The sequence below is a fragment of the Macrosteles quadrilineatus genome, unplaced genomic scaffold (assembly GCF_028750875.1).
Source record: "Macrosteles quadrilineatus isolate MER2022 unplaced genomic scaffold, UCM_ALF_1.0 Scaffold_4__1_contigs__length_99947679, whole genome shotgun sequence".
In the NCBI taxonomy this organism is placed as follows: Eukaryota; Metazoa; Arthropoda; class Insecta; order Hemiptera; family Cicadellidae; genus Macrosteles; species Macrosteles quadrilineatus.
The window spans coordinates 83,007,116-83,027,383 of NW_026542597.1; the positions used below are offsets into that span (position 1 = coordinate 83,007,116).

General features: G+C 37.5%; 1 protein-coding gene across 1 annotated transcript; it reads right to left on the reverse strand.

Annotated features, from left to right (window-relative positions):
* Positions 1-722: 722 nt before the first annotated feature.
* LOC128993090 (hornerin-like) lies at positions 723-19,955 on the reverse strand. The gene is made up of 3 exons (XM_054416846.1): positions 19,858-19,955; positions 1,400-4,064; positions 723-1,255 (listed from the first exon to the last, which is right to left on the reverse strand). Exons 1-3 carry the CDS (start codon positions 19,891-19,893, stop codon positions 723-725), a joined length of 3,234 nt encoding a protein of 1,077 aa, XP_054272821.1. The 5' UTR covers positions 19,894-19,955.
* Positions 19,956-20,268: the final 313 nt, after the last annotated feature.

Here is a 20,268-nt window from a genome sequence, read left to right on the forward strand (position 1 = left end):
AGGAAAATAAATAGACAACAATTTAGGCAAAATTTTTTATTTATATAGTAAGGAAAGTTAGGAACATTTCTTACACGTAACCTGTAACATTGAATATCAAATACAAAGCAGTTTTGATCAAAACCAATATAAGATAATAACATTGTTTTGCGTGCCAAATTTACCAAACCAAATTGGGCTATACTTCTTTGATTAAATGGTTAAATGTACATTAAACCCACATGAAATATTCTACTTTGAAGTAACCAGTACCAGATCATAGTAATAAGATAACTTTGTACCAACGATCATTTTGAAAATTACAAGGCATGCGTGAACTAATTATCAGTGTCTGAATAATTTAAAATCTTAGACATTTTTTTATTAGATAAGTATTGCTGGTTAATGGTTAGAAAAGATAAAATTCAAGATAAAACAAATCGTCAAAATTAAATATCCAACAGCTCACAAAAAATGTTTTATCAAAATTTGCACGATGATTGTTTTTAGCAACTATGCAGTACAACTACGCCTATTCCATTGATGCATTAACTACGGTTATTTAATTAACTTGATTATGTAAATTTTCAATTCATTAAACGACATTAAAATAGTCCCAGAGAAAACAGGCCTGACATACTACTAAATCACAACACAGTTTGTCTTGATCTTTCTGGAGTAGGGTGTGGGGTGTTCAATATACACCCCAAATGTGTATAGTCAACGTGGTTTTATTTTATTTCTCAAACAATTTTTTTATCGTTCTCTTTTGAGTTTACATGATGGACGACTTCATCTGTAGCTTTAACATGGTCATGGCTATGACTATCAGTATTGTGAACAGTGTCCACATGGGGTTCGTCGTGGTGTCCAGGCTTGACATGGTGATTGTCGTGGTGTCCAGGCTTGACATGATGATTGTCGTGGTGTCCAGGCTTGACATGATGATTGTCGTGGTGTCCAGGCTTGACATGGTGATTGTCGTGGTGTCCAGGCTTGACATGATGATTGTCGTGGTGTCCAGGCTTGACATGATGATTGTCGTGGTGTCCAGGCTTATGTCCGTCGGGGTGTCCAGGCTGGTGGCCGTCATGGTGTTCTGGCTGGTGTCCGCCGTGGTGTCCAGGCTTGCCATGGTGTTCAGGCTTGCCATGGTGTTCAGGCTTGCCTTGGTGTCCGTGTCCGCCATGGTGTTCAGGCTTGTGTCCATCGGGGTGTCCAGGCTTGCCATGGTGTCCGTGTCCACCATGGTGTTCAGGCTTGCCATGGTGTTCAGGCTTGCCTTGGTGTCCGCCGTGGTGTCCAGGATTGCCATGATGCCCGTATCCGTCGTGGTGTCCAGGATGGTGTTCAGGCTTGCCATGGTGTTCAGGCTTGCCTTGGTGTCCGCCGTGGTGTCCAGGATTGCCATGGTGTCCAGGCTTGTGTCCGTCGGGGTGTCCAGGCTGGTGGCCGTCATGGTGTCCAGAATTGCCATGGTGTCCGTATCCGCCATGGTGTTCAGGCTTGCCATGGTTTCCGTGTCCACCGTGGTGTTCAGGCTTGCCATGGTGTTCAGGCTTGCCATGGTGTTCAGGCTTGCCATGGTGTTCAGGCTTGCCATGGTGTTCAGGCTTGCCATGGTGTTCAGGCTTGCCATGGTGTTCAGGCTTGTCATGGTGTTCAGTCTTGCCATGGTGTCCAGGCTTGCCATTATGTTCTTTGTGGTGTCTAGGCTTGCCATAGTGTCCGTAGTGGTGTCTAGGCTTGCCATGGTGTCCGTAGTGGTGTCCAGGCTTGCCATGGTGCTCGTCGTCGTTGTGTCCAGGCTTGCCATTATGTTTTTTGTGGTGTCCAGGCTTGTCATGGGGTTCGTTGTTGTGTCTAGGCTTGCCATGGTGTCCGTTGTGGTGCTCTCCGTAACCTCGTGATTTAGATTGGTGTTTATTGCAACGATGCAGTTGTTTTCTGTAGTACTTGTCCGTAAAATCAATGTCAAATTCTTTGGTCGGATGTATAGAATCTGACACATCTGATGTGTCGTCACAATCCAAATTTACATACCTCGGATAATTTGATCTGTGATTAGACTTTTTCAACTGGTGATGGCCATATTCATAATCGGTATCAATAGAAGTAGGTTGACAGGACTCATCGTTGTGTTCACAGCTATATTCGTGATCGTGGTGTCCTTGTTGTCCATGCGCTTGACTGTGGTGTTCATGCTCATGGCCGTGGCGTTCATGTTGACCATAGTGTCCATGTTGACTGTGGTGTCTATGTTGATCGTAGTGTTCATCTTGGCCGTGAGTTCCTTGTTGATCGTGGTGTTTATGCTCATGACCATGGTGTCCTTGTTGACCGTGGTGTCTGTGTTGACCGAGGTGTCCATGTTGACCGTGGTGTCCATGTTGACTGTGGTGTCCATGTTGACCATGTTGTCCATGCGCATGACTGTGGTGTTCATGCTCATGGCCGTGGTGTTCATGTTGACCGTGATTTCCATGTTGACCGTGATTTTCATGTTGACCGTAGTGTCCATGTTGACCGTGGTGTCCATGTTGACTGTCGTGTCCATGTTGACCGTGGTGTCTATGTTGACCGTGGTGTCCATGTTGACCGTGGTGTCCATGTTGACCATGTTGTCCATACTCATGGCCGTGGTGTTCATGTTGTCCGTGATTTCCATTTTGACCGTGATTTCCATGTTGACCGTAGTGTCCATGTTGACCGTGGTGTCCATGTTGAACTTGGTGTCCAGGTTGACCGTGGTGTCCATTTTGACCGTGACGTCCATGTTGACCATGGTATCCATGTTGACCATGGTATCCATGTTGACCGTGGTGTTTATGCTCATGACCATGGTGTCCTTGTTGTCCGGGGTGTTTATGTTCGTGGCCGTGGTGACCATGTTGACCGTGGTGTCTATTTGGACCGTGGTGATCATGTTGACCGTGGTGCCTTTTTGGACCGTGGTGCTTATGCTCATGGCCGTGGTGTCCATGTTGACCGTGGTGTTTATACTCATGGTTGTTGTCTTCATGCTCATGACTGTGATTTCCATGTTGACCGTGGTGTCCATGTTGTTCGTGGTGGCCAGGCTTTTGACCGTGGTGTTTATGCTCATGGCCGTGGTGTCCATGCTGACCATAATGTCCATGGTGACCGTGGTGTCCATGTTGACTGTGGTGTTTATACTCATGGTCGTTGTGTTCATAGTCATGACTGTGATTTCCCTGTTGACCGTGGTGTCTATTTGGACCGTGGTGTCTATTTGGGCCGTGGTGTCTATTTGGACCGTGGTGTCTATTTGGACCGTGGTGTTTATGCTCATGGCCGTGGTGTCCATGTGGACCGTGATGTTTATACTCATGGACGTTGTGTTCATGCTCATGACTGTAATTTTCATTTTGACCATGGTGTCCATGTTGATGTCCTTTTTGTCTTTGCCAATGATCGTGGTGTCTATGCTGATGGTCGTGCTGTCCATGCTGCATGTTGTCGTGGTCGTATTGACGATGGCGGTGGTCTATCCCAGAATCATAGGGATATCCTGAATTATAATCATAACACCAATTGGAACAATTCCCATGAGTAGAGTAAAAGTAGTCGCCATGATCACAACAGTAGCCTTCTTCTTTATGAGGAATTCGGTACGAATCATGACCACTCCGAGAATGTTCATGGGTTTTCTTTACCTGATCGTTTCCCGAAACGACATTTTGATTTAGTTTCGTTTTCTCTCCAATTTGCTTCTCACTCCGAGAAATCTCTTTCGTCTTGTCATGTTGAACATGTGTTATTCCTTCTTTCGAATTCTCTTTCGAGATATGTTTCGAATGCTCTGAGTGATGGTGACTTTCGGAAGAGGGACGGCAACATTCTACTCTGCATGGTACTCCTGCGCCATATATTTCATGAAGAGGAAAAGAGCGTTCTTGACCCAGTAGGTTGGTGAAGTGTGGACGTGTAAGGTACTCGTAGTATGGCGTCACTGAGACTTTGGTGACGTCAGGAGCACATAAGATGTGAGGCACGTTGAACACCACACACTGGCGAGCCTCCTCCTTGGGGTGATCTGGCCTGATGACGGCCGCAAGGCATCCCTGAAAACGAAAAACTTTATTAACATTTCTTTGCATTAGTCCGGTACAATCGTGCCAAGCAATTCATTTGTCAATTAGATCACTATGTTAATCTTTTTTACTAAATTATATGTCACACATAACACACACGACTTGGAAATGGTGAAGGAAGTAGTAAGGGTAGCAGTGCAGAGTGTGCGAACTGTCTGTGGCATTTATGTATCTGCAAATCTAAAATGGTATATTGCAAGTTGTGAAGGAAGTAGTCAAGGACCCTGTCTGTCCGGAGTGAGGGAACTGTTTATAAAAATTAGAGTAAGGTATCTGCAAACCTAAAATGCTATGGGAAGGGAGGGAAACAGGTCCACAACGTAGGAAGTGGTGAAGGAAGTAGTAAAGGCAAGCAGTACGGAGTGTGGGAACTGTTAATGACGATTAGATTAGGGTATCTGCAATCCTAATATGCTATGGGAAGGGAGGGAAACAGGTCCGCGTTGTAGGAAGTGGCGAAGAAAGTAGTAAAGGTGAGCAGTCTGGAGTTTGGGAACTGTTAATGGGGAGTAGATTAAGGTATCTACAATCATAAAATGCTATGAGAAGGGAGGAAAATATGTCCATGATGTAGCATATGGTGAAGGAAGTAGTAAGGGTAGCAGTGCAGAGTGTGGGAACTGTCTGTGGCATTTATGTATCTGCAATTCTAAAATGGGATAGGGGAGGAGGGCAAACAGGTCCACGACGTAGGGAGTAGTTAAGGAAGTAGTAAAGGTGAGCATTACGGAGTTTGAAAGTGGATTAATGTATCTGCAATACTAAATTTCTTTCAGAGTAAATTAATGATTTTGCACGGTAATAGTATATTTAATAACAAGAGTTATAAGTCATCTTAGTGAGTCATTACATATTTGAGACCTTGTTTGAAGAGTTGATTGTTTTTGAACAGTTGACAAAACAAATCAAATCTTTTTTTCCTACAGTCACCCGACAAAGTTTGCTTCCTTGTACTGTTTATAGTACAGAATGCTGCCAATTGCTGCATATTTATACTTTGCCGTACGGTTTATACTTTGTCGTACGGTTTATACTTTGCCGCACATCAGGATCCCAACGAAACAACACAAAACAGCGTGGTTCATATTATGCACGTAATCCGTGTACGCTTGGAAATAGGTTGGCAACACTTAAAGATAATAATACTATGAGCAGCTGATTGACTATTTTAACTACGATTTAACCTGTCATTTCGTGTTTATAGTTTCGGTATTTCTGAACTTTCTGGACTTTTCTTTTAAACGTTTTTAAAACATTCCTACGATGTTAATAAACAAGAAAATACGGTTAAAGTATTTTTTAGGCGCGGAAACAACTTCAAATTACAAAAAACATACGGAACTATATTATATTCTTAAAACGCGGAGCACATTTCTTGCCGAGGAAAAATTGCGGAGTGATACGGACCGCGCGTACTACTTTCTCTAGGGCACCTATTTGTGTTGCCAGCTGAAGTTTAGGGTCCAGTTCTTAGAATTGAAAAGTTTCACTTTACAGCTGTTTACTTTCATATCCGCATAGTTTCATTTCATATCCGCATAGTTTTCTCATATCCACACAGGTAACGGACCAATGAGGTTTGAGAGAAAAGAATTAAAATTGTAATGCTTCGAACGTCAACTAATCAGCTGATCAGCTGATCAGTTGACCAATTTAATTGTTGATCCGACTTGTTCATGTTGATACTCGCGTATTCTTAATTAGGTTGGTGGAAGTCCAAAAATAAATGAAATATTTGCCGAATTGTACCTGATACAATATTATTTATGGTAAGAATGCTGCTAGCAATGTAATATTTAACGAAGTTTAACAAACACGTAATTACAGGAAATCAGCTGATTATACAACAAGTCGTTGCATCACTTTCAGTGGCAATGACAATACACGAAAACATAACCTCTCTAAAAAGTTATCATTAGTGATTGTTAGTAATTAAATCCAGATTGATAGTAATTAAAAAACGGTCGTAGGTAAAGTAGTGTACGCAACTCGCGTTAATAGTCTTTACGACACTCGTAGAAGTTTTTAAGGCACTCGCCAAGGCTCGTGCCTTAAATTTTCTACTCGTGTCGTAAAGACTCACTTAACGCAATCGTTGCGTAAACTACTATTTACCGTGCACTTAGTCAGCTGATGAAATAAATAGCTAATCGTAACGGCCTATTTTATTTTCTGAAACATTAAAATATTTTAATTTATGCTATGTCCTAAATAAATTGTATTATGAGTTTAATATGTACTATTTTTTCTGTGTAGTATGATGTAAAGTATCGTACGTCTCTCGCACGGTAAAACACCACTTACCGGGCTAGTAACGTATTATACTATTTCCTATTAGGTAATTTTTATTTTATTTTACCTAGTGATTGTGGATTTCATGTAGATTTTTTTGCGGTAGTTTGTACAGGCTATTCGTTCACATCGCGAACCGGGTAACAGTTTCGGACAATGTCAGAATTCGGAGTTTGAGCGTGAGCCCCCCATACACTATCGAACATGCCACCCGACCTGACAACCTGACCTGACGACGGACCCATCAGCCAACCTGACTTGTCGGGTGTTTCCCACACACTATCGAGCATGTTACCCAACAAGTCAGGTGGAATATTAGTTCTGAGGTGGATTTCGAGACGACTGTAGCTGTTTGTGGGGGATTTTTAGCGATGATTTTTAGAGATTTTTAGAGCCTACGGAACGAGCTCTTAAATTTTCAATTTTATTTTTAACGAACTTTAAATCACACTCTGGATACAGTTCCTTGCAATTTTCCATCAGAATATCGTGCTCCTCTTTACGCACATGTTTATTGCAATAGAGTTTACTTTTGACATCACACAACGCTTTCTTGTCCTCTGTAGAGTTAAATAAATTCTGACCAGAACTGTTTATTACCATTAAATTACATTAGGGAAAATGGGACGGTTATCACACACAACTCGCTAAATACAAGTCAACTGGAAACTGTGGCTAGTCGGGCGAGCAGTTTGACGGTTTCCCACACACGGTCCAACCATCGATGTATAATAACTCCCATGCATAATAAATCTATGTATAATCGATGTATGTAGTAGAGTATTATACATCGATGGGTCCAACATGTCAGGCGGACGGCTCGAGTCGGGTGGTGCTATCGGACCGAGCATCCGACCTGACATATCCGTCAAGCATGTCGGGTCGGAACCCACACACTGTCCAATATGTTTCGGGGTGGCGGAATTGTACCCCCCTGGAATTGTACCCCCTGCAGGTTAGTGACGTCACGATGACGTCTCATTTTCTCGACCAAAACGGCGTGTACGGGCTGGAATTGTACCCCCCTCATAAAACTTTGATATTGTTATGCACGAGTGGTTTGATTAAATCCACTGGCATCTAAAAAACTGTACGGACCGGAATTGTATCCCCCTGGAATTGTACCCCCTCAGTTATAACTCACTTTTATTTGGCTAGTGTACGGGGTGGAATTGTACCCCCCTGGAATTGTACCCCCCGTCAGTCTAGCCCTTCTTACAGGACCGGAATTGTACCCCCCTGGAATTGTACCCCCTGGTCACCGCTTAAGATGTACGGCCCGGAATTGTACCCCCTGGAATTGTACCCCCCATTTCACCCAGGAGCTTGTCTATTATGATTACCAACTAAAATCAAAACAATAGTTATGTTGGATATTAGAGGGGAATCACACGAAAGTGAACTGAACCAAGTTAGCCGACACACCTAATGAATTGCTTGTTGAGAAAGGATATTCTAAGAAACTGCAAATTAAGGCCATTCCGAGTAACGTGCGAGAGGCCTAACAGACTTCTTTGTACGTTATTCATTAATATTTTCTTAACCTTCCCAAGTACTAACTGTTCATGGGTTAGCTTAAATTCACAAAGGTTAAATCTTTGACAAACTGTGAAATACTTTGTACCAGATACCTACAACTAAATTTTACAACAGGTATTTGACGTGAACAAATAACCATTCCATTCTTATAGCGTAGTTATTGTATACAAACTAGTATAGCTTAGTTATTAGGCCTAAGTGCAGTAATCAAAAGGTAAGTATTTCAAATTTATAGAACTAAGCCGAAATTTGCTGCTTGCGACTCCTCTTGAAAACAAAGTTTGTTAGGATCTGCACTGCTTGTATCGTTAAAAAAATCAATCAGCTTGGGTAATCAGGTTGTTCATGGTTAAAAGAAAATTAATAAAATATGCATATAGCCCGAGGCGAAGTAAAGTGGCGAAGCCAGATTTTTGGATAATCTCTTCAAGATTATAGTTCCTTAGTACAATCACTATATTCTGTACAGGTTTGAAAATCCAACATATGTCACTGTAGAAGGCTTTCTCTACTACTTCATTTTCATAATACCAATCAAGTTTATCGAGTGGGTGGGGGGTACAATTCCAGCCCGTACTCAAGCCAAGCTAGCTGTCCAAGAGGGGGGTACAATTCCAGGGGGGTACAATTCCACCCCGTACGTAAATATTTTGATGTTGGCAGGGGGTACAATTCCGGGGGGTACAATTCCAGGGGGATACAATTCCGGGCCGTACATCTCCTGCTCTTTTTAATATCTAATATAACTATCCGGTTCACTGATCACTTGCCCACATTAAATAGATTAGATTTCGTTCAAATCAAAGTGTACGGGGTGGAATTGTACCCCCCCCTAGGCGTGACGTCAAAATGACGTCAACGATCGCCGGGGGGTACAATTCCGGCGATCCTATGTTTCGACAAGACGTTGGATCCCGACATGTCCGTCCAACATGTTGGATAGTGTATGGGGGGCTCAAGGGTGTCCCAGACCACCCGGCCAGCTTCTATAGCTCCTATACGAAAACAAATATAAACCTAATTGCAACTCCGACCCCTTATTTTGACCCCAAGGAATTCAGCTAAATTATTTTTAAATCAAAAAAAGCACACTAAATGGCAGATTTTGGGGGGTGGGTGTAGTTATTGGGAAATTTTCAAATGTCAAGGGGGGTCGTGTTATACCTCATTTTGAAGGTATTTTGAGTCCTGAGTATTTTAATGGAAAAAGTTTTAAATTATTTCCATCCCTATTTACAGGGTGTTCAAAAACGTACAAAAAATATACATTTTAACTACTTTTCACTGCAAAGAGGTGGAATTTTGTGGAGGGTTCAAATTTTGATATCACTTTAATTGCTAAATGGGCTTTTAAAAGACTGCGGTTACAACACTTTTCCCAACATTTTACTTATGTTACGCATTTTCAAACTTTTTGAAGTTTCAAAAGCTGTTATCTCAAAAATTTAAAATTACAACATGGGTTTCATTACAAACCACATTGTAGCCCTTTAAATTAGCTACAATTTTACATTTAATGTTTTTTGGTACCTTTATTGATTAAAGAGATGTAGCGAAATCAGTGAATTTTAATGTTTTATTAAATGGTATTCAAAGGGTTTGGTGCTGTAAATGTACACTTCTAGGTCTCGATTAAAACTAATTTTGTCAAAAAAAATAAAATACACCCAGATTGTTAAACTTGGAAGATTAATAAAGGAAAGAACACAACTGCAAATATTCTTAGTTATTTTACAATTCCATAGCTCTAATAGTGCTTTGAATGAATAATTTGTTTGAATCAGCATTAAAAGCCTACCTATTTCTAGGATCTTTGACTTCTACAAATCTCTACAAATGCTTAAAGTGCCTTCCATTTTGTACCATGAAAAACCCAAATCTGTTCGTAGGCACGTAGTACTTCTCCACTTTAGATGCTGTTGCAATTTACTACCGTAGGTACATTATTATTCTCTCGTACATGTCCAGTAAGTTCCTTATAATTTATTTTAACTGATCAAACGTGACCAGTTTCACGCACACGCTCATTGATTTCACGATGAAAATCTTTTTATTTATAAGTACCGGTAGCATTTAAACAAATTATTCATTAGGGCTATGGAATTGTAAAATAACTAAGAATATTTGCAGTTGTGTTCTTTCCATTATTAATCTTACAAGTTTATCAGTCTGGGTAGTATTTTTTGACATAATTAGTTTAAATCGAGACCTAGACGTGTAGAACAGCAAATACTTTAAATACCATGTAATAAACGTGCTTTATCAACGTGTTATTGCTTCACGATTCACGAATGAATACAAATGGATGGTCTGAAATTATTGTGTTTTTCATCAGATATTATTTATCAAGTATTGTGTTGTAAAAAAGGTTACGACAATCATTATCACATACAACAATCACATAATTTACATAATATTACATGTTGGTAAACCACAGAGAAGTTTCCGCCAAACAGCACTAGGTGCCAACTACCGCAGCTTCCAGATTTGTAAACGTTCGCCTAGTCACCGCTAGGTGTCACTGAAATCGAACTATTTAATCCTACGTTGTTTATTAATTTTTTAAAAGTTTAGACTTATTAAAAGATTATAAACGAAATTCTCTTTAAGTAGAAAGATAGACAATAAGGCTATAAATTTAAATAAAAACACACATTTTGATTTAAAGTTGTGGTAACTATAAAATAAACCTTTCTATCCGTTGATTCTCGCAGTGACTTTTGTGTGGCGCCTAGTATAAGACCACCCCACATGGCCGTAGCTGTTCACGTTAAATATATACGTTAAAAATCACGTATTCTTTACAAAGCCGAGAGTCGTGTCTCTTACCTGAGACCGATGATTGGCTTATATTATAGTCCAGGCAAAATACGGCAAATTACCCTTAAACCTGGGCAAAATTGCTTCACAAGCGATTGAAGTGGTATTCAACACAGAAAATAATGTTTTATAACATATCCAAAATCCAACAAAATCCGACCATGGGAAATTACTAAAAAATCCAATTCAAAATGGCGGCAAAATTTCAAATTTTTGTGATATTTGTTTTAAGACTTTTGGTGGTATGGGATAACGAAAAGCACATATACATTAATTAAATATCAGATTGGATGTTGAAATATCAAATGAATACAAGAATAGACTTTATTAAAACAACAAGGGCATATTTGTATATACATTTTAGTTTCCATAGTTACGAAAAACAACTAAATTTAATACGTTTTTTTGGACAAACTATTCATTTGAATAACTGGTATCATTTTGTTTCAATGTTCTTACATTCATTGATCTGGCACTTCCCTCAAGAAGCAGAACAAGACAGTCCGTTCTGTTTACACCCACAGTTGCGCAATGGGTCATAAAAGAAGAATGGACCATTTTCAATAATCACTCTAGGGTTGGCGGTATTTCAGATACTGTACGGTAGTACGAGTTTTTCACTAAGAAGGACATTATTCTCAGACGTTTGAACAAATATGTGAAAAAATAACTATTACACGAAACAATAAACATGAATAATATAGTATAAAACAGTAAACATATCAAAACAGGCAATGCAAAAAGACTACAAAACAAAAAGTCGTACCCCCATACATTTCTTATGGACGTTTCGTAATTTGAACATTTTTTAAGATAATTTTTCTTATATCTCCAGTTTTTATTAACGCTTGCAGTTTGTTCTAGCATTAAAATATTCTCTGATAAAAGTGTTCACATTTGAGCTATTTATCATTAAAATCGGATGATTTGGAAACGAGCTACGAACCCTATCACAATATTAAATTTAACTTTTTAGATATAAGTTTTTATTAAAATGTGTATATCTCGGGTTGTTAATATGTCACCAAGTTCATTCTGGTCTCAAATTACTCAGTGAATCTTTGGATTTAATTTTATTAACCATTTAATAAAATCTGATGAATTTTTATTGAGTCATGAATCTTTATTTAACAGTAGATTATTTATTTTTCAAAATTTGTCTTTAGTTTTAGACATATATGCCCAATTCTAAATAACTCCCAAAAATCTTTACAGTCTTAAATAAATAGTAACATTATTGACTTTTGTTTTAGCTATGGATTACTTATTGGGAGTTTTTAGAATTGGGGATAAATGCCCTAAACTAAAGACAAATTTCGTAAAAGAAATAATTTACTGTTAAATTAAGATTCATTACTCATCTTAAATTTGTCGGATTTTATTAAGTGATACATAAAATTAAAGCCAAACATCCACTGAGTAATTTGAGACAAGAAAGAACTTGGTTACATATTAGAAACCCGAGATATACATCTATTAATAAAAACTTATTTTTAAAAAGTTAAATTTAATATTGTGTTAGGGTTTGTAGCTCGACTATAACACGTCCGATTTTAATGATCAATAGCTCAAATGAAAACACTTTTACCATAGAATATTTTAAGGCTAGAACAAACTGCAAGCGTTAGTAAAAACTAGAGATATAAGAAAAAATATCTTAAAACATGTTTAAACGTCCATAAGAAATGGACGAGGGAGAATTTTCGTTTGAACATATCTTAAAAATGAAAAAATATATTTAAAAATGGATATTAGCATTGAAATCAGCTTGAAAATCTAATTTTATAATGATGTGTCTTAACACTATCATTACGTTTAAAAAATATATTTATATATCCAATATGGCAGATCCAATATGGCGGATCCAATATGGCAGATCCAAGATGGCGGCCAAAATGCGTTCCCTATAAAAATTAAGGACTAACCACCCAATAAATATCGGTTGTAATCTCAAGTAAAAATATGCATAAAAATGCATGTGATGTATTTTTTAATGTGTCCAATGTTGGGGATAACCGCCATTTTTAATCGTCATTTGAGGGGGTTTCCTGTAGACCGATTTTTGGCAACTTTTAGTAGGCTACGTCACTCTGCACACCCAACACTATAACAAATAAAACCATACAATGTTTTTTTGCATTGTTTTAAGGCCATATCCCATATTTATCTGACTATTGTGGTTTAAAAATAAATGGCTTTTAAGAAAAATAGCCGCCATTTTAAAATTTATTTTTAGACACTTTCCCATGGTTGGATTTTGTCGGATTTTGGATATGTTGTAAAGTAACATTTGTTGAGTCGAATACCACTTCAATGGCTTATGAAGCAATTTTGCCCAGGCCAAATCATAATTTTACTAGACTATTAAAAAAATTGATGAGTTTGAATTTGTTAGACACACATCTTGGCCCATGCCCTTAATAGGGAAGAATACCCAAGGGAATAAAGTGGGGGTTTTAAATCCACATCCACTGTAAACCAGGGTCAGTGGATCCCTGGGCAAACCCAAGACCAGCACCCATTTTTCCTAGCGCGGGTGGTTTTTTTTTTGGTTAGGGGGCGTCCCGGTCTGCCCGTTTATAAAAGCGGGCCTGCTCTAAACAACAGTTACACCATAGACATATAGAATAAATACAGACCGTCAGCAGTGCTGCGGTTAGCATAATGTTTCGGCGCCCACCACTCAGGGGTGCCGTGTAGTTACGGCGCAGCATATGCTGGTAGTATACGGTTCCTGCGCTCCTCACTTGTAGGTGTACGCCGTAACTACACGGCACTCCTAGCGGTGGGCGCCGGAACCTTCCTTTGGCAATCTATATTGTATATGGCTACACTTACTAACGGTGTAAATTATACAGGCAAATCTCAGTCTTACTGCTTAGGGAATGTTAATGAAAATCTCTTGTGTACTTTGCATTAAACTGTGTGCCATAATCAAACTAATAACTTCATCGTAATGTAATTATCTACTGTATAGTGAGAATCAACTTGTATATTTCGAAACAATAAAGAACAAAGTCATTACTTCGATACCATATTTTTCACTTTAACTATGATCGAGAATATGACTGACCCACTTTTACTCGATATTTTACGATTTGGGCTTAATATTTGGTTGATTCTCTTGACTTTCACTTTTTTATTTTACTAGTACTTCTATTCCGTATTAGAGAATATTGTGAAAGTCAACTTCTATATTACTTTACGTTTACAAACATTGCCACAGTTGCTGCCTATTTATTGGCCTTGCTTGGTATTGTTGGATATAAATGGCAATACCGGATATCTCTTTATTCCCACCTCAGACCCAGGAGATTACAGAAATATCCTCTATGAAGCATTAAATTTATTATATTTCACTCAGAACAATAAGACACCTTTTAGTATTCCTCAGGTCACGATGCACATTTAAGTAGGCAAACTATGAGATAACCAGGGAATAACCTTTTGCCATAATACTAAGTAGCCTGTATAATAAATACCCTCTCCGCAGCAAACCTGCAGACTAAGCGAATTTCCATTTTCATTATTGGATTTTCAATCAAATCTATTTAAATAACATTAGGTTAAACAAGTACTTAGGTTTGCTGCTACAGGGAGGCTAATAAAGTGTGTTTTTAGTAAAATATTAATAGCTTAGTATTGAAAAAATAAATTTGCCAAGTTTGATCAAAATATATCCATAAACAAGCAAACTACAACACCTTACAATATTCTACGTAAGAATAACATGGGAATTTTAAATTTACAATTTTTTGAATTTTCTCCGCAACCAATAACAACACAAAACACTTCAACATACTAATTTATTTGTCTTTTAAGCTCTTTAACATTTTCTAGAGAAATTAGGAAATTTTGTTTTTTGACGGTCAAAAATTAGAAAACTCATTCAAGTTTATCCCGCCTTACACCTTTAAACACAATTTAAAATTTAAATTACAGTATTGGTTTCCTAGTCAAGTTTATATTTCCTGTTACCAATGTTGCTCTGCTCCTGCCATAGATTTAAGTTAGTTGTTAAGTTTTCTGTTAAAATGCATGCTGTTACCACATAGGCTTCTTGAATCCACATTGTAAATTGATGATCTTGCCGTTAGAATAAATAAATAAATAAATAAATAAATAAATAAATGAAGAAATGAATATAATCAAAATCCTGGGGACATTAAAACGAAAAAGTAAATAGGTCCCGGGCTCAAGGCTAACCATGAGACCTACGGTAATAGCTACTTTCCTATAGGGAAATTTGCTTCAATAAAAAAATAAACAAAACATGGAGCAAACTTTTAAAAGTAAAAAAATGACGAAATATTGATGCCCGATATATTGTATGTATACCGATACACAGGGTGTCCCGTAACTCTCTGGACACATGTATACAGGGTTATTGCTTAGGTCAAGGCAAACACATTTCACCATAGGAACATGGGTCTGTGGTGTCTAGTTTACCGACTGTCGGCATTTATGTGTTTTTTTACAAAAAACATTAATAACTCCTAAACGGTTTGAGATACAGCGTTGAGACTTTGCAGAAATGTTAATCTTATTAAAGCTTATCTTTGGTTAAAATTGTACTAAAAAATCATTAACCGTTTCAAAATGGCAGCCGGTTTAAATATTTGATGCCAAATTTCACGAAACCACTAACTTAAGGAAAAAATCGCAAGAGACAAAAAAGTTAGTAAATTTTACGTAGATTTCAATGATACCTTATATGTTAAGAATGGATAAATAATAACAGAGAAATGTCTTCTTTTCCAAATGCATGACCACTTTTCTCCCTTTAAACAATGCTAATACTCCTTTTACGTTGTTTAGCGTTGTTCCATTCTTAACAAATAAGGTATCATTGACATCTACATAAAATTTACTAACTTTTTTGTCTCCTGCAATTTTTCTTTAAGTTAACGGTTTTCGTGAAATTTGGCATCAAATATTTTAAATGGCTGCCATTTTGATAAGGTTAATGCTTTTTTGGTATAATTTTAACCAAAGATAAGCCTTAAAAAGATTAACATTTCTGCAAAGTCTCAACGCTGTATCTTAAACAGTTCAAGAGTTATTAATGTTTTCCGACAGTCGGTAAACTAGACACCACAGACCCATGTTCCTATGGTGAAATGTGTTTGTCTTGACTTAAGCAATAACCCTATATACATGTGTCCAGAGAGTTACGGGACACCCTGTATATACGGAGGTTGCCGGTATACTCGGGCTTAGGGTTCAATATGTTCACATTAAACATGATAAGGTACAAGTCTGTACTAATTTTAAGACAAAGTCCTGATCAACATTTGCTGAACAGTTTCAGTCGGTCATTCACTGGATCACAAATTTGAGCATAACCAGTGAATGATTGTTTCCTAGATATTAATCATATTTGTTTTGGAAACGTTGTTTTCTCATGGATTAAGTGCTTGTTAGGAAACACTATTTAACCTAATCAGAAATCTTGTGGAGACACTAAAGCCTAAATTTGGCTGCGGAAAGATTGTGGTAATTTACTAGATGATAAGTCGTCACTCAATCGTCGTTCGAATACATGTCAATAATACTGTAAACGTTGCTTTATGTACATGGTGTCCCAGCTTCAACTTGAGAATCTTGAGCTTATTTGTTGAAAAACAGGTTGGTTGATACAATTTTAATGTTATATAATTGGGGTTATTCACTGGTGATATTTGTGTGATAAACAGTATTTTCCATCACTCTGTTTGAACATAATACAATTACGTTAAGTTTTATCTAAGAAGTACAAGACGTTTAAACTATTCTTTACACTGTAGTTCAATACTGTTAGATAGTTAAATGTATAAGTAGCTATTATGTTTGGACTCAGGAAATTTCATCAATATGTATATGGTCGGAAGTTTACTTTAGTAACCGACCACAAACCTCTACAACGGATATTTGGAAATATGCGAGATCTACCAAAAGTTGTAAATAGCCGTTTAGTGAGGTGGGCTCTCCAGTTGAATCAATACAACTATGACATAGAGTACAGAAAAGGAGAAGATAATGTGTGTGCTGATGTTCTATCAAGACTTCCGATTGAAGAAGATCAACCTGAGGAGGCTCACATTGGGTTTTTGAATGTTGATAAGGTTAACTCTATCATGTCTTATGACCTCTTGAAACAAAATTCATTTACAGATAAAGCAATTAAAATGACAAAAAACTTTGTATTGAGAAATACATGGCACCCCGTTGTTCCTGAAATGTTGAAGTCATACAAACAGAGGAAAGATGAATTGAGTGTTGAAGATGACATATTATTGTGGTTTGGAAGAATTGTAGTTCCAGAATGCATGAGAACTGATGTTCTGAAGATATTGCACACCGGACATCCTGGTATTGTATCAATGAGGTCTGTAGCACGACACTATGTATGGTGGCCCAACATGGATAAAGATATCGAAGTTTATATCAAGAGGTGCACATCTTGTCAAGAGAATTGAGATAATGTGGAAGAAGTGCCATTATATCCTTGGAATGTACCTGATAGAGTTTGGGAAAGGGTACACATTGATCTGGCAGGGCCAGTCAACGGATCTATGTGGTTGGTAGGTATTGATGCTTTGTCAAAGTGGGCAGAAGTGGACTGTCTCAAGACAACAAACTCTTCAACAATCATTCAACGATTGAGATCTTGGTTTAGTCGATATGGAATACCAAGTGAAATTGTGACAGACAATGGACCTCAATTTGTATCAAAGGAAATGGAAACATTTTTTGAGAAAAATTCTATCAACCACATAAAAACAACTCCTTACCATCCTAAAAGTAATGGACTTGTGGAAAGACTAATTCTTACTTTGAAAAGACGGTTCTACACAACAAAGCAGGATGTTGGAGATGGAATGCTAGCTCTTCAAAATGTTCTTTTTAGCTACAGAAACTCGCCTCAGAAAACAACTGGTAGGGCTCCGGCAGAATTGTTTCTCGGTCGTAGACTACCAACAATTTTTGACAATATGAAACCTAATCTTAGGAAAAAGATGGAGATGAAGCTTTGGAAAGAACAAGGGAGGGACAACAAAAAAGTTCGAACTTTTGAAGAAGGAGAAGATGTGTGGATTAAGAATGAACATGGGAATGGTTGGTCAGCTGGAGTGGTGAAAAATAAAAATGGACTGTACTCATATGATGTACTTTGTGGAGGTGTTATAAAAAGGAAACATGCGGACCAGATGAGACATAGAATGGGAGCTGTTGAATCCGTGTAAAAAGAAAGAGGGGGAAAGTGTTAGATAGTTAAATGTATAAGTAATTAATACATCAGCTGATTTATTATTATTAAGTTTGTTAGTAAATATTCTGCTTAGTTTGATGTGTTTAAGAATTCAATAAAATGGTTCTTTTATATTTTGAATATCATTTAGTGTAATTCTACAAATATCATATCCTCTAATTACTGATAGAAGTGGAAACTCAAGCTTAAACTTTCAATCACTGGTGTCCCCACCCAAATTTCTTGAAGACTTCTTCATATACGTTTGGAAAAATATATTTACCTACGACCGTTTTTTAAAGTAGCCATTTCAGTCCAGTTCTTAGAATTGAAAAGTTTCACTTTACAGCTGTTTACTTTCATATCCGCATAGTTTCATTTCATATCCGCATAGTTTTCTCATATCCACACAGGTAACGGACCAATGAGGTTCAAGTATTGAGAGAAAAGAATTAAAATTGTAATGCTTCGAACGTCAACTAATCAGCTGATCAGCTGATCAGTTGACCAATTTAATTGTTGATCCGACTTGTTCATGTTGATACTCGCGTATTCTTAATTAAGTTGGTGGAAGTCCAAAAATAAATGAAATATTTGCCGAATTGTACCTGATACAATATTATTTATGGTAAGAATGCTGCTAGCAATGTAATATTTAACGAAGTTTAACAAACACGCAATTACAGGAAATCAGCTGATTATACAAGTCGTTGCATCACTTTCAGTGGCAATGACAATACACGAAAACATAACCTCTCTAAAAAGTTATCAGTAGTGATTGTTAGTAATTAAATCCAGATTGATAGTAATTAAAAAACGGTCGTAGGTAAAGTAGTGTACGCAACTCGCGTTAATAGTCTTTACGCCACTCGTAGAAGTTTTTAAGGCACTCACCAAGGCTCGTGCCTTAAATTTTCTACTCGTGTCGTAATGACTCACTTAACGCAATCGTTGCGTAAACTACTATTATCAATATTTTAATTACAAGCCAAATCGTTAATCTTATTAGTTCATCATTTATCAAATAATAATAACTAGTGCACCTGTAGCTCGAATTCGAGCAATTGTAAAGTATTACCGGCGTTATTTCAAAACGAATAACAGTCATCATAACTTCCGATGACTTAAAAGAGTCAACTCAAAGATCAATATAATCAATCACTCCACTCCAGTTATCGAAACTGGAAACGAACCCTCTATGTGTATCATTTTGTGTTTACTATGAACAGCTGTAATTAATACAAATTATTCGTCCGGTTAAGTAAACAAAATCTTTTATCCATAGGAAACACTTTGGGATTTTGATGGCCTGTGGGGCAAATTAATGAAAGGGGGCATCTACACAAACAATACTTCATTTTGACACATCGTTTGTAAAAATTCGTCCATTATTAATGGGGGAGTAGTGTTTCGTAGAAATATCCTTCACGTATTTATATATATATAAGGATCCTTATAGCACACGTCTCAAATTTTAGTACTGTATATCCAGCTATTTCAAATATTAGTGTCAATTTCAAAGTATTCATCTGTTCAAACTCCAAAACAATTATGACAAAAATATGCCTAGCGTATTAAAAATATAGATAAAATACAGCAAATACATTAAGCGTGAACCCAAATACATCAATCAAATTATAAATCAATTAACTAGGGAGCCACGTTTAAAGCGCCTTAGCGTATCACGTATCACTTTAACAAGGCCTTAATAGCGCTGCTTTCCAAACAACCTCTCAGATATCCAAACAAACCTGCTGTTGTTTCATTGTTGTCCACGTTGTTTGCAAAACAAACAATTACTGTTGTAAACCCTTTAATAAAGCGATAAACATCCACTATATCTCTGTATATGTTAGGTTTCACAAATGTTTTTCTACTTACGTTGAAAATGAGTAAAAATATCCATATCGGCTCCATATCCGGGCAGTTGCTCCGATATTCGGCAGCAAACTGAGGAAATGTTTGGCTGACGATCACGGACCGCCCTTGGCAAAATCTGTGAAAAAGACGAGAATGCTGCAATCTCGTCGCATCTTATAAACAATCGAACACAATGGTAATCCCGGGCAGGTTGTCCAGTTATCTCGCTCAAGGACAATTGATAGCGACAAATAGTAGGTAAATATGCAAGTTTGTTTTCCGCAATCATAATGTTCTTATCGTCGCTTTGTTCTTGCACGCGTTTGATTAGAATTTTTATGTAAAAATTGTGAAAATTTGATACGGTGATTGTTAGCGTAAAAAAGTCGAGTCTTATCTGAAGTGAGTCATGACCACCTCAACGTTTTGATT